General features: G+C 36.4%; 1 protein-coding gene across 3 annotated transcripts in view; it reads left to right on the plus strand.

The window, feature by feature from the left end:
* BCHE (butyrylcholinesterase) overlaps window positions 1–15,682 on the plus strand; it is a 31,007-nt gene extending 15,325 nt beyond the window's left edge. For 2 of the 3 annotated variants that reach the window (XM_032193787.1, XM_032193785.1), the window contains exons 3-4: window positions 8,878–9,044; window positions 15,364–15,682. In XM_032193787.1, coding sequence (XP_032049678.1) covers window positions 8,878–9,044; window positions 15,364–15,491 — 295 coding nt within the window. In that variant the 3' untranslated portion in view covers window positions 15,492–15,682. Of the gene's footprint in view, window positions 1–8,877; window positions 9,045–11,219; window positions 11,348–15,363 lie in introns of all 3 variants that reach the window. The other variant, XM_032193786.1, reaches the window with a different exon arrangement.
* Window positions 15,683–16,427: the final 745 nt, after the last annotated feature.

Consider the following 16,427-nt stretch of genomic DNA (forward strand, 5'->3'; position numbering starts at 1 on the left):
TATTTCCACATTGTTTCCAAAATTTCACCCATTCTCCTGAATTCAATTTAACTTCAAATATTTTTTTCTTCTTGACAATGAAACTACATTGAAGATTATTCTGTGGTCATTTCCAGACTTTAATTTCTTTCCTTTGGCCAGAAATAATGCTCTCAACATTCTCAGTCTCTTCCTTACACCCTCACTAAAACTCTGCAGAACATGCATGCATTTGGGATATACCATCCAAGATACTGTGGGGTCTCTGAATGTCATGGGTTTAGGACTGTAGTAGAGACCTGCTGAGAAGCCAGGAGACACAGGTCTGACAGCTCTCACTCAGAGAGACTCAGAGGATATCAGGACAACAGTGTGCTCATTTAAATCAGTATGATTCAAGCTAAATTTAGAGAAATGCCTGTTCAGGTTTATCTTCACAGTTGCTCAGGAAAAGACATTTTACCTCACAGGTAACACTTAGGTAGAGTAGTAGGACTACTGTTCCAGACCTTGTATAATAATCACATCTCATCGCATGCTATAAAGACAGCAGAGTTTGGGGCAGCGGTTCCTGAAATAGCACCAAGCTTTGCTGGAACATTTTCACAATGCAGGAGACCTACGTGCAGGGGTGCTAGCGTGGGCCCAGGAGGTTGGAAATACTCTGCTGGTGTCTGAAGGGCTTATTAACTCTGGCTCGGCTGACCTGACTTATTATTACTGCTGATACCAGAGCAGAGTCCAATCCTGGAGCCAGGGATTTGAGGGACTGAGCTCCTAAATGCATTGCCAGCATGCCCAAAGAGCTAAGACAGAAGATCCCGGATCTAAATGTCTCAAATACTACATTATCTATGGCCGATATCTCAAGACCTTCCTTCCTTGTCAGTCCTTTATATATAGCAGGAATTCACAAATAAGCATGAAGACATGCACAAGCAAGAAGAATTTCAATTGGATGGGTGCTTCATGAGTCTGTTTTGAGCAGAACACAATAAGACCAAAAAAGAAGCAACAGCTTGTTGCTTCATTTCCTGAAACCGATATCATCTGTAATAATGCATACCAGGACAAATTATAGTTTAAGATTTAAACACACCATGGTTGTCACCAAGCTGGAATCTGGAAGGAATATCCTGAGCTTTATTTAGCCTGTGAAGATGTAAGAAAGCCTAGCTGTAAAGGTCCTCCTCCAATTTCTGTCAGTTAAAAAGCATGCCAGCTGGATTCTACAGGTTTCTTCAAGGATCAGCAGAAGAAATAATGTTTATCTTCAATATTACTTGCAAAGCAGTTTCCTTTTGCTGTGACTCAGAGGCACTTTATAGTCACTAGATAATGAACTCATGTTTGTAATCTGTGAGTGAGAGCTGAGAACAACAAAAAATAATGAACTTTCCATAAACAACTGCTTGAGAAAAGCAATTTGAAGGATTCAACCCCGCAACCTCTCTCAAACTTGTAATACTTAATCATCTGAGTCTTTTCATTCAGTACCGTGGGAATCTGAATAAGGCTCAACAATCACATAATCGGGACCAATGATTTTCAAGTAACATTAAGGAACTATTAAATAACAAAGTTTTAATTACTACAGATTTTCAGAAGCTGGTTACTATTTTCTTGCAAGGATTAAATTCTAATAAACAAATCAATGTTTTAAAATGCAATCAGGATTTATTTATTTTCCAAACTCCCCTATTCTTCATACTGCCTGAAGAGCACAGGCCTGACACCTTGAGATTGCTGAGGCTATGAGGCTGCAAAGAAGCTTAGTGTATAAAACAGATAATCGTGAATGCTTTCCAATCACCCAGTATTCCACAGGCTGACAATAGCCCTGTCTGAGTTGTCACCTTTCAGTATGGTAGATTTTAGAGCTTGGTTATTATAAATGGCACCACTCAGACCTTTCAGCTGATAGATTAGATAGCTGTTGTCTTTCCCATTAGTCTAAAAGGATAAAGACCTTAAGAGGATATTTAAAAATAAAATATTAATCATGGCAGGACATTTGCAGAGGTTCCATCAGCTCAATAGATAGGATGGTTAGTGATTAGCTGATATTAAGGAATACCCTGGAGAGCTGCCTCAATTAAATAAAAACTAGCAAGGTAACTTGTTATGCAGTATTATGTACCAACCAACATCAAAACTAATGCATGTATTCATGGAGTGATAGCATGTCAGCTTTCCAACTCACTTATTTAGGAGTGACACTTCCCCTTGCCTTGTTATTCTAAATGAGCCAATCTGTAAACTTTAGATAATGAACAGGAAAGTGCCTCTGTCATCTTGTCTTTGCTTTGCAGTTTCTAATAGCAGAAAGCCTCAAAGAGTACATTTTAGTGTAAAATATTTTGGCACAATACTGAGATTTTGTCCAGGGAGTCCATCAAGTCCTCTTAGTGGATAGTAAATGATTAGCTGACTTGGGAAAATGTTCTGAATAACTGTCTGAATTTAAAAAATCTGAGAGTAAATTCATTATACTGAATCGTACATATGTGGCCCCAACTGGTGATGTTATTTGCATCAGATGCAATCTACGTATTCACACAGTGAGAGCCTTTTGGATTTATATAGCCTTCAATTGCTGAATGGAAAGTTTATGCAACAGTCTGAGCTTCAGGGGATGTTTTTACAGTTAGAATTTTTTCTACAGGTTTCCCATACTAACTTCTCTAAGGATAGTTTCCAGAACAGGTTCATTTTCTTTTTACAATAGCTAGGCCTGTTCCTCAGGTTCTTGAGTTGTCAATGCTGTGACCCTCTCTGGTGTCTAGTTAACAGTGAGCCATCTGAAACTAACAGTATGGTATGAAGACACCGGTGTTAAGCCAAATTATTTGAAGGTTTGAGAAGATTCAGCAAGTACTTAACAGTAAGCTGCTCATCTTTTTAATAAGACTGGGCTGGAAAGTATCTGTTAAACTCCCAGCGCTAGGTGAGGAGCAAGGCCTTACACAGACTATTCCACCACAATCCTCCTGGGGACTGCACCACCACCCAGAGTTGCTGTTAACCTGGCAGCGGTTGTGTTGCGACAAGAAAATGAACACAGGTATAAATATCATGCATTATGGCCTTTGGAAATTATGTGAGATATCTGGAGACATTTGCCTGACTAATGCTGCAAACACTTCCTGCCCCTCGACCCTGAGCTCCACGAGCACGTGGGCAGCCCAGCACGCCTGGTGCACCTCTGATGCTTGCCAGCTAATTAGGAGTGAAAAAGAGTGAAAGGAAGGAAAACAACAACATGTTCTCTTCCAGGATGGAGGAAAAAAAAAAAAAAAAAAAAAAAAAAAAAAAAAACCTAAAAAAACTAAAAATATCTATTTGTTTCAAATGCTAAGTACTGAAAGGTATTTGTTTGGGTGCTTTGTTTAGTGCCAACATGATTAATGGAGGAGTTCTACACAGCGTAGCCATTAATAAATCAGTTGTAAAACTAAGATATATTTTTAGGATACAAATCTCATGGCCTTTCTTCAAAATGTATGATATCCTCAATGAGATCACTTGTTGACTGAGGCATGGGCAGGAGGGAGTCATGCTTTGTCCCCATTACAGAAAGAGTAAAACGTTTGCCATAGCCCATCCCTCAGAAGAGCAATGAGTTGGAGGCCAGAGCTTTGGTGGGGACCTATCACATGGTGATCTTATCCAGGAGCCCTTACCACACTATCATTAAAAAAAAATAAAAATAATAATAATAATAATAATTTCATTATTATGAAATGGATATGTTTACTCATGGTGCCATTACAGCTTAGTCTGTGATATCATTTGTTAGGTGGGAACCTTGTTTCGGTTAGAAACAGTTTGACTTTTCTTCCCACCCCTTACTCATGGATATCAGCAGTTAACACTATAGCCCAGTTGATGTTTCCTTATCCTTTTACTCATTTTGTACCTTAAATTTCTCTGCCTTGTGCTATCTTACTTCTCTTTACTTGGCAGAAAATGCATTAGAAGAAAACAACCAAAATTTACAATGGTACAGAAAAATCTTTTAGTTGTGTACTTCTACAAGTGCAAACTCAAAATATATTTTTAATTTCATTCACTACTATTAGGTTTTATACCTGTGCTGGGCTGTTGCACAAGGGCATGTAGGAGTGGAAACCATGCTGCTGCCTCGTCTGTGCTGCTGTCCATGTGGCTGCTGAGAAGCTACCTCGGGTACATCCACATGAGATTTCATCAACTCCTTCTGTTGGCAGTAAAGATGTGCAGAAGCATTCCCCTTCCCAGAGCTGCCCTAGGGTGAAACAGTGGCAGTGCTTTTCTTACGTGGTGCTGAACTGACTATTTCCATAATTCTTAAAGACTTTGTTATGCCACTGTAGAAAATGCATGAGAGTCAGGGTTACTGCTGCTGTGGCATTCCCAGTTATCTGGGAGGCAGATCCCCCTCCCTGTTATCTTGTGCCCATGGTAACACAGTGTAAAATGGCATGCCATGAAAAACAGCTGATTGCCAGTACTACCTGATAGCTGCAAGGAGCCATGAAAGCTAATAAAAATGATTCACATTCACTCTCTCCTCCTTTTAAACCAACTGTTTAAAAGAAAAGAGGGCAAAATTGAGAGCGAGCATCAGCAGATACAACCCTGGTGAAGTCAATAAAGTTGCACCTAGCAGGAACAGGTCTCCATTTGATTTCAATTCTTACTGCACAGGGGAAGCAGAGGGTGCAGCGGCATTACCATAACCTTTCATTAATCTCAGCGGGCAGCTCATTCAGCTAACAAGACACATGCCAGCAGAATGTCAGTGTGGTGGTAACCTGCAGAAGGCACCGAGGAAGAAATTCTCTCACTGTGCACTGTCTTTGGCTGGGGTGGTTGCTGCTACTCTGATGAGAGCAGCAGAGAGGTAAGCTGTGCATGGAGAAGCCACCTTCCCACTGCTTCATAGATCAGGGAGGAAGGGGATATTCTCTACGGGGTGAACTGGAGGCAAGCGAGCTTGCTGCGCTCATCTCAGAGAGGGTCGGATGGAAGCCAGCGGCAACTGAAGAGACAATTAAGAGCAATAACATGCTGCTCAGGGGAAATTAGTATGTGCTTCCTCTCAGGGAGCAATATCTCTATGAACAGCTGCAGCCAGGCAGAAGCAGTATTTGTCTGTGGTCTTCCAGGCAGGCCTATCTAGAGGAAGGGGCTACCAGGGACTGCAAGCAGAGCTGTGTTTCAGCTTCTGAATCTCTTAGTGAGGTTGGGTTGATATAATTCATCCGTGTTAGATAGCTAAAAGGATGTTTTTGTTGTTGTTGTTGTTTAGTTGTTGTTGTTTTCTCTAGAGAAACACACAAGGTGTTAACCTGATCCTTTTACAAACAGAGCAGCCAAATAGGAATAGAGTGAAAGCCTGGGACAATCTAAGCTAGCATGTGGTGCAGTTAGTGTTTACAACACTCATTAAGAAGGTAAATTATGCCTAAACCATTTTCCAAGACAGCTAGCACAGATTTTTATTATTATTTTTTTTTTTCTTTATGGACTATATCAAAGTATAATGTAAACGTACAAAGGAAGCACTCTGTTAAATGGTGATACAACAGCAGAGTGAAAACAATTCAAAGTTCACTCCCCAAAATAAAAACTGTATTTTACAGAGACATTATATTGTATGTGCTTACAAAATAATAATAATAAAAAACTAGTTAGGTATTGAATTAATTTTTTCTGGATGTGTTTGATAAGCCATCTGTAATACTGAATATTATGTTCTGCCTGACATGTCAATATTAACAAATATTCAGTAAATTAGTATGGTTTTCCAGGCTATATTGATCATATTAATGAGAATGGTAATGCGGGTATGTTTATTATGATTAACAGAACTCTGTTCAGGTTATTGCATTCAATCTGCACCAAATTAACATTCTCTTTCTGAGGTTTTTGAATAAGAACATAAAATATCCAGAAATTATCAGCGAATAAGCTCCTCTGAAACCCTCTTCACTCCTGCTTTGTCAAATCTTGAATGTTTACTAGGAATGAGTCTTGAGAATTGAATGTTATTGACAGTTATGGCTGTACAATACCCAAAGAGGGAGGGTATGATCTTAGTAACAGTAAACAATAACAAGCAAATTCCACTAAGCAGAGGATTAAAATAAGGCTCACGAACTTCAGTGGGAGCATATGTATGTGTGAAGGTAGTACACAACAACTTTAGTGGAGATTGAGCCCCCAAAGTACTCTGTTTTTCAAGTTAATGAGAAAATAAGTTTGGCTGCCTTAAACACATACCTTAGTGAAATAACTGAGTGAACTTCAGTACCACTGTCAGAAAGTAGAGAAAATCCAGCCTACACTTCAGGGCACATGTAAAGAAGAAAAAATAACAGAAATATTGAAACAAATTCTGTTTACATCAAAGTTTAAACACAAGGTTGTTCTTTTCTTCTTCTCTTCTCTAGGAGCAATTCAAATAATTGCACTTAATTGTGTCAAGACTCACTCCTGCACACATGGAAAGGTGTATAGAAAATAAGCTAGTTGCTTCCTAAAATATTCATTGAAGAAGCTTGCATTCTCTCTGAACAAAAGGAAGGTCTTCCCTAACTAGAGCTTACAGATAGGGACAGAAGTCTAAGAAATGATATTAGTGTTTGAAGAAGTAAATGCACAAGATCCATCCTAAGATGTGTGGCCCAAGCCCTGCATGATCATGATGCAATTTCAGAGATAGGGTTGTGGAGTATATTGTGTCCCTTTCTGTTTGGTGAGGACATATCTCACAATTTTTTAATTATTTAAAAAAAAAAAAAAAAAAAAAAGATAAAAATTTGGGCTTGGTCCAGAGACCATTGAATTTTACCTTTTTTTTTTTTTTTTTTTTTTTTTTCTGTGCAATTTTCATCACAAAGTAATTAGCAAGAAGGAATCAAAAGTAATTGTGATAGGACAACAAGGTTATAATTATAACTCGTTCTTACCAATTAAAAATGATACTCCTGTGATCTCTCTGCTTTGCTATATCTGAGAACTGTATGTTAACTCTGGAAATTTTGAGTAGCAGAGCTAAAAAGGAAATTACTGGACATTTCTTTGAACAGTAAGCATTCTGGAAATGCAGAAAGAATGTCATAATCAGCAGGTTCACGTATTTCAAAATGCTCTCATATTTCTTTCAATAATTTTTAGTAAAATACATCTGTAGTCATTGTACAATCCCACACACACCTGTAAATTACAATGTGGAATGTCATGATTTATTTCATAGCATAAAAGCTGTTAAATGAATACTGACAGCACCATTAGTGTTCTGATCTTGAACTGAAGTGCAAGTCAGCTCTGTTTAAGTCATCGTTTTCATGAGCCACAAAGAAATGTGCAGTTAAAAAGGGTTCCATAAGTTAATCAGAACAAAATTAGTAAAGAAAAATCAGTAAAGAAGTGAGCCAATTGGGAAATGGCATGCTAAATCTCTTACTCTAAGATGATGTTTCTGTAAGTGGTGGATACTTGGTGTTAAGGAATCTGGAGTAAAGCAGAATGCTAAAACATGGGCCAAATATTTGACTTGTTCTGTGTGAACTGCTAGGTTTCCATATTATTTCAGTGGCTGAATCTTATGCTCTGACTGTTCCCACCTATGCCGAGTACCTTGTTCTCATACTTGGCAAGCATCACTCAAGTGGGCTTCACACATATTGGACTCCTGTCTGACCGCTGCCTTCTGGGAACTCTTGGTGAAAAGCAAAATGGAAGTAACCAAATAAGCTCACCTTCTACTGTTCCTTAATTTATCATGCCAAGGATCACCGACTACTGTTTTTCTGCTCTAAAACCCATTCCTTATATCATCTTCTAGCAAAGAAAATGAGTTCTGCTTGCACTGAAATAAGATGCTTAATTTGTCTTCTAACCTCTTCAGAGCTAACATAGATTTATTTTTTAAACAGTCCCAGATCACTTTTTCTAAAAATCATATTCTGTCTCATTTGTTCCCTAATGCAACATTCCACATTTTGTTCTTCTACACACTTAAACCTTTTTTTTTTTTTTTTTTTTTTTTCCTCTAGTCATGGAGATAAATCCTATAGGTGCTACATGTCCTTTTTGGAGGGAAAAACTGGATCTGTCTGTTCCTTTGAATGTTAATCAGTCTCTCCCTACAACCTTACGAATTCTATTGTATTAGGAATATTTGTCACAACTATTTTAATACTAACAGCTGTGATCCTTTAATGTGTGGAGTGTGTGTTATAAAGAGCCAAGTGCTCTGTCGTTCTTCCCAGTTTCCAGCAGATTTGATACTGTTCATGTTTGGCACTCCACTAATGGAGCTCAGTGCACTTCAGGGAGGAACTGTTCCTTCTTAATGAGAAATAATTCTTTTCTCTCCCACTATAGATACCTCTGATCCAAAATTTAGACACTTCTGAACCTTTACTTGTATTTTTCATCTGAGTCATTTAGTCCAATCTGTTTGTCTATCTGAAGTGATCAGCATCACTGAAACTAAAACATGAATCACTCAACCCCCCAAAGTAATTTACTTGTTCTTAACTCACCCTCAATAATGTACAGCTTCTGTGAGAATCTCCAAATTCAACATGTGTAGCTTGTATATGGTAGTTTATTAACATTTTCCTTAGGTAAAGGATTTAAAATATAAACCATAATGCTTATATATTACTTTATATATATATATATATATATAATGAACTTATGAACTTAAACCAATTTTTGCTTCTTTTTCTTTTTTTTTTTTTTTTCTGTCACTTACAAAAGTGTACATCAGTAATTCAAGCTAACATAGATAAGCTGTTAACTGTTAAGTTAAAAGCCAACCAACCAATCAATTAACCAACAAATCCTCATCTGATGTGATAATTTCTCATTCAAAATGAAATGTTTCTCTTTTTCATTTAGAAATCCAAATGGGACCCTGATTAATGGAACAAGATGGCCAGTCTTCACCAGTGCTGAACAAAAATATTTAACATTAAATACTGATGCTTCAGAAGTGCTGACAAAGCTACGTTCTCAGCAGTGTCGATTCTGGAATACTTTTTTTCCCAAAGTTCTGGAAATGACAGGTAAAAATGGTTTTATAGATACTTTTATTTGAACTGCTTTGGACAAGGCTCATCTACTTGGTATTGACGTGGTAGTTCAGTTTAAATCTTTACATTTCTATTTGTAGCTCTATTTCCATGAGATTTTCAGATGTTGGACAAAACTTCCAATGGCATAGATTTTCTTGAGAAGCCTGAAGCCTGAAGCCACAGTTTTTGTAAAGCCCACCAAACAGACTAAGCATTTGTACTTCTGGACTTCAAAAGGAATTGCTTTTTTAAAGTGATTTTGCAGCTCTGGAAATGCAATCTGTAGTTTGGAGTAAAAAAGTCTCACTTCAAAAATACGATACACTTTTTAAAGGTTAATTAGTAATTTACAAGCTTTCTGTAAGATTCAATTTGAATGTTAGTCTTAAAAAAAATGTAAACTTTCATGGTGCACAGATGATTCTTTCTGAAATAATTTGTTCCTTCCTAATTTGAACGTATAATTGTGTTATGGCTCAAATTTTATCCTCTCTCAATTCAAGAGATGTTTCTAAATTAAATCAAGAGAATAAAAATCAGGAGGTGAAATGAATAATTTATAAAGCCTATTCTGTGATTTTAAAATCATGGTATTCCAAATTATGGATGGATTTTAGGGAGGTTTCTCCATTTCTGACAATCCCTTTATGCTGAACCAGGAGAACTGAACAATTTTACACATTTTTCTAATCTGGCTGTGAACTCCTACTGAGTAATGTGTGCCTTGAAAATGGACTGTGCATAACCAAATGCTCCACGCCAGAGCAGAACGGAGCACATCACCAGACATAGTTCAACACATCTTGTCAGGACAGCAGAATTGTTTTGCATGATCCTGTGGTGTGAGAGATGATGAAGCAACACTGGATCTGCTGGGAGACATAAATATATCACTTTATCTACCATATTCAGTAATTTTACAACATAAATCTACATGGTTAATTAACCATGTGTATTCTTAGCAAAAATTAAAGAATCATTGTGCTTGGATTCTAATCTAGAAATAAAACAAGAGTATGGTTAAGTACCGCCGTTTTGTTATGTATCTACATCTATCAGTCCTTGAAATATTGTAGCAAAAATACTGTGGTTTTATATTTTATATGTTTCCTACACTATCTTATATAATTCCGACAAAGAAACATTTACATTTCTACTTGCGATCATGATATAGTACTTTGTACTGTAATAATTTTCTTCATGGAAATAGTATTTTGCATTTCCTTTTATGCTCAAAAGAACTGACAGGACAGTGAGTGCCATAAATACAAGTATTTTTTATCTTTTGAGGGACAATCTCTTCTTCTATAGAAATATTCTTAGATGAGCAGGGTTACTTTAACGTGATATAAGATGACAGAAAACAAGATGCAAGGAAATTTTGTCATCATTATTGCAATCTGTAGTTCAAGCTGCATTCAGATAGACAAAATAGGACTACATCATTCACACATTTAAAACTTGAAGAAAGCAATCAAGCTGATTTATTTTGCAGACATTGAAAGGGAAATTCTAATTGATCCAAGTGGTCAGGGTTTGACATGGATGCACTTGTTGGTGAACCACTCGCTTAGTCAGTGACCCACTCATTGCACAAGCCATGCTGTGCCTTCAATGTCTTATCCATATGTCATGGCCAAATGTATTCCAGCATCTGAGCGAGCATGCTCCTATGGCAGACTGGGTAAGACTGAAGCATTTAAATATACTAGAGAGGAAAATATTAGAAAATATTTATGGTTAGATCTTTTCCTCAAGCAACAAAACCTTATAGATACCCTCCCTCCTTCCCTCCCCCCCCCCCCAAAAAAAAAAAAAAAAGTCATGGTTGTGGGCTGAGAAAATTAATAAAAAATAAAATAAAAAACTCACACACTAACAGTAACAGCCACATATAATACCAGCCTTTATATTTCCACAGTATTTTATATGATTTTGGAAGATTTCTCAATGTCTTCTGCTTCAATTTCAATGTGAAAGAGTATAACTGAAGACACAAGTCCAAACCTGTGGTTTCAGGTTAAACTTGTTAAGAATCACAACCCAGATAACCCATACCTAGATATGCCTTATGTGGGCTCTTAAGTTCCAGGTTGACACAGTTGCACACAAATTTCCACCCTATTGAAAAGGGCTAACCACACTTAGAATACCCTCCATTCACAGTCACCCAAAGACAAGCCGGGAGCATCCAGCATTTAATGTTTCATTCGAGGGCACGAGCACCGGGACAACCACCACACCAGTTTCTGATGACTGCTTCTAAAAGAAACACACTGGAGGGACAGTAAACAGTAAGTGACTCTTAAGTAGCTTTTAGAGCAATCATATGTTAATTATAAAAGCATCTACGTTAAGACTCTACCTCCTTAATACAATTATTAATGCATCCAGAGCCCTACCTATTTATATACCTGTTTCTCTAGATTATACAAAGCTGCAGGCAGCCAAGTCTTCCATTTCTGTTCCATTGCTATTTTAGCGTCTAATACATATAATACATAAATTTCCATTTTGTTTGGTATAATTGTACCAGACATTATTTGGCATCATATATCATCTAGAAAAAATCAAACTTCAAAATAGCTAATATAAATACATTGTATTAAATAGTAAACGCATAAACTCTGAAAATATTTTAATATGGAGACAGAGAAAAGTTCAACCCCTTGACTAGTAATAACCCAAATCGTTGCATTTGCTATGATCCTCTCAACAGCATCTGTATTCTATAGAGCTAAACACTCAGGGTATTCAGACTATTAAAAATATGATGAATTAGAAAAGCCATCATCACAATTAGTTTTCTATTTCCATGGGGCTATGTGCTGCACTCATTATGCATGCAGAAAAGTGAATTAATCAAAAGTAGCCTCACCAATAGTAGCGCAGATACTGATAAAGTAAAATCCTACTCAGTGTGCCTATGGCAGCCATCTGCCTCTATAATCTTAATTCTTTCTTGCTCCAGCATCTTGCATCCTGGGTCATAAGAGGGAGAAGAGCCCTTACAATACTTTGCCTCCCAGGTAGAGCTATTGCCTTTTAGAAGAAGAAGAAGATGATGATGATGATGTTGAAGTCCTTCAAAATAAAAATATAATGTTTTGTTTTTTTAAAAAAGGAATTGATATTCAGAGTGTGTGACTAAAGATCATTTAATATGAAGATACTGAAGTAGAATCATAGAATCATAGAATCATAGAATATCCTGAGTTGGAAGGGACCCTTAAGGATCATCAAGTCCAACTCTCGACACCGCACAGGTCTACCCAAAAGTAGTGCTCTCAGTAGAGATACTATTTATTTGTTTTCTCCTTTCTGAAATCTTGTGTGGAAGCTATCACCATGAGAGACTACAGTGTAAACTTAGTGTTTATCACACTAATGAATCAAGAAATTTGCAGGGTACCAGCATCTATGAGCTGTTGAGAAGGACAAAAAATAATAACTCCTATTTGTCATCCCTTATTAATTATACTGTATCATAACAGCTACATGGCCTTTGTCCCAAGTTTAATGTTAATACTACAAAAATAAATTCAAGATTAGCACTTTATTGGCATATCTAGCAGAGCAACAAATGATGGTATGGAGATAAATTTAACTTTGCTATAATGCCTTTGAATTGAGGGCTGTATGCCTATGTGGAAAGAAATGCCAGCTGTCTGTGCTGACACTGCTGAAGAATAAAAAAGAAAAAAACAAAAAACAAAAAACTTTTTTTATGTTGTTTGGTTGTTTTTTTGTTCTGTTAATCTGAGACCTTTCTAAGCAGTATGGTATGATTCACTGCCTCCTGAAATCTCTCCTTTTCTCCTTGGAAACTTCACTACATTCTGTATTAGGCTAATTGGTATTAGTACAAAGTTTGGGACTATCTTAAAGACTCCATATAACTTCACTGTAGCTGACTACTAGAGTATTGCAGGACTCACTACTCTGAGCTATAATTATCAGTCAAGTTGAATTCCCTAATCTTTTTCTATTTTATTTTATTTTTTTATTTTGCCTTCTAGCTGTCAGCTCATCTAAGTCATAGGTGGTTGCTTCAGAGAGATTGATGATGTTAGTGATAATGGGATGCATTGACTTGTGACTTCAATTTGGATCTTATCACTGAAAAAAGCAAACAAATAGGAATCCAAGTTCTTATTTCAGTGTTTTCCTTTCTCCTTTTTGTCTTTTAGATTCATAATGGTGGCTAGTCTAAATTTCTCATTGTCTGCTTTCTTTAGTTCACTTGCTTCTTCACAATGATCTTTAAGAAACGCTGAAATGTCTCATAATTTACACTCTAGACCAGTGACTTTTATTGAAGATGTCTGTATGATAGAGCTATTCCAGTTTCTAACGTCTTTGAGCAGAAACACTTTCTGCACATTAAGACTTCAAACACTTCTAAACCTGAATAATTAAAGAAGGAACAGTTTTTTGAATTCATAAGTGGAAGGTTTACCTGTATAAATAAAACTTGGAATCCATAATCCAGAATAAGTCAAGAAATAAGGTTTAGGTATTTTTCTCCAAGTAATACCAGTAATGGTTCATACATCAAACTACCAATCCATCTGATAATTAAAATTTGGCTCTAAGACCCTGGATAATTCTTTAAATTGAGAAACATGCAAAGATGTGTTCCGAGGGTCAGGAAAGTAAAATGACATGGATATCTTCTCCCTATAGTTCTGTGAATCATATCTGCATAGCTTAGTAATCAAAACATGCTTTTATTGTTACCAACATTTACAAATGCTCTTTGAGTTAATCACAACTATGGCTAGCAGAAAAAAAAAATAAAAATGACCTGAAGTTTTCTTTGAACTCTGATATAGCCAAGCTTATTTACTTCTTTGAACTGAGAGGAATTTGGTTAACTTTTTAATATTTCTTCCTATGTTTTTTCTTCACAATTTCACTTCTGGCTACAAAAAGATGTACAGAACCTCCCCAAGAAAAAGTATCTTGGTTTTATTTCTGGTCTCACTGGAACAAAGTAATGTAAATCTCATTTCAAAGTCTCATTAAATTGCCATCTGGATTTCCAGACCAAAAAGGTTTGGAAATGTTGAGCTGAACTGCAGATAAGCAACCAAATTACTGGATGCTTCTCCAAACTGAATCTCCAAATCTGTTAACTCTCTTTCCAGAATATTTTCTCTACTGATGTGTAAAACACAAAAGTATTTCATTTTCACATAACCAGCTAAACTTGCAGTGCTGGCAGATCATAAAAAAGGGGGAAAGGGTGTTTTTATGGTGGAAAAGGGCCTATGCTCTATTGCAGCAGAAGAACATAAAGTCAAAAGAGCATAAAGAAACCATGGAACTGTTATCTCATGAACACAATTACCACATTTTTTTTGGAAGCAAGCTATGTCAATATGGGATACTGAGATAATTAGGTGCAAAATGAATACAGGCAATCATAGATCATAAATGGTTTCTAAACTTTAAGAAAAAGTCTGCAACTGACCCAAAATAATAACTCATAGCATGTAATGGACCCTGTATATTTTATCTTTCCTTTAGTAGTTGTATGTATTGTTCCTGCAAGGTCACTTCATTGCTCTCTAGGGTTAATTACCTTCTGGGACTGGAGGAAGTGATCCCTGTCCATAAGATACTCTGGAAACTTTGCAAAATGATATATTTTTATTATTCTTTTCATCCTCACCCTCTGCTCTGAAGCCTATAACAAATTTGGCAATAAATATTGCCTTGGGACACAGGATTAGTCAGCAAATGCTTTATATGGGCTAGAATGAAAAAGAAAAAAGAAAATTTCACATTGACATTATGCATATCTTGCAGTGCCCATCTCCGAACTTGTATCTCTTACACATTAAACATGCAGATTTATTTCAAAGTACAGTGAAATCCTGGCCACCCATTGTAATCCATTGAAACTAATGGCAATATTGCCATTATACTTTTGGAAGTATGTAGGCTTCACTGTGGAATATATTGAACCAAAGTAATACTTTGAGGATTTCACAAAAAAGAGGGTTTGTGTCATTAAAATTACAAGTTTGATGGACAGAATATTATCCAGAAGCAACAACCCCATACCTAAACATCTTTATCACCCGGAAGTGTGCCTGAATGACATCTTTGCAGGCCTTCCTTCCTGATCTAAAGATAAAGTGTTAGTCACTGAATTTCTGTCATTCCAGGCTTGAGAAAAAGAGACAAAAGACCTTCCTATAATATATTTAGAGCAAGTGACATTGATAATCAAAATTATTTTTCAATTAGCATATAAAGAGATTCAAATTTAGATTAGTGTAACCCATTTCATGTTTTACAGGAAATATTGATGAAGCAGAACGAGAGTGGAAAGCAGGATTCCATCGCTGGAACAATTACATGTCAGACTGGAAAAATCAATTTAATGATTACACTAGCAAGAAGGAGAGATGTGCAGGCTCTAATTAATATGTTTACCCTTTCCAGTATTTCCGTGTTACTGTTCATCAAGGCAAGTATACAGGTAGCTTTCTAACACACCTAGCATTAAATATATTATGCAGACTGAAAAAAAAAAAGTTATGGATATAATTTTGATTCCCCAGATCTTTCATTTATATTTTACCTCATATCTCAATAAACAATATAAGGCATCCGTACCCTTTGAAGCTTCAGTGTGTTAAATAGGACTATAGAGATTAATGTCTGAAGATTAATGATGTACATATAAACACTAGCTGCTTAAATTCATACTTCAAAGATACAATGTAATCCGTTATAGAAAAATGGATTTTTTTATTTTATATTTTTTTAGTAGAAATAGCAGTGGTTTATAGCATTGCCATGCAAAACACAATCATTTTTGATCTTTAACTGCAATGCCACAGCACTTAAACCTTGCTTCAGACATAATTTAATTGACATAAATATAAAGAGATAACAACTTTGCTGGACACACCAAATGATATTTGCTTGTTAGACCAAAAAGTTTTAAGATGCTCATTAAAGCCTGAATCATTGCTTCTTTATGGCAAAATCTGTAGGACTAAGCCATAGTAAGAGGGTATTCAAACTATCTATTGAAGACTTAAATCATCTGCATTCTCTGCAAGTGCAAAGGTGAAATAAGCCAGAAAAACAGACTTGTGCTTCTGCTATCCTTTTTTTTCATGGAGAAAAAGCTACAGATTTACAAAGTAATACATTCACAGCTTTCCCTGCTCAGGCACCCAATTGTCTTCACCAAGTCTCTGCAATGGAGGTAAGCTCCAATTACGAACATTTTTGTCCACTGAGTTGTCTCGCAGTCAAGAGACAGGCCCATATTTACTAGAACACAAAGGATACATTTTTATACATCTAGAAGAATATCAATCTGTTCTTCATCAATCTAGCAAGCTCATC

Source organism: Aythya fuligula, chromosome 9, assembly GCF_009819795.1.
Source record: "Aythya fuligula isolate bAytFul2 chromosome 9, bAytFul2.pri, whole genome shotgun sequence".
Taxonomy (NCBI): Eukaryota; Metazoa; Chordata; class Aves; order Anseriformes; family Anatidae; genus Aythya; species Aythya fuligula.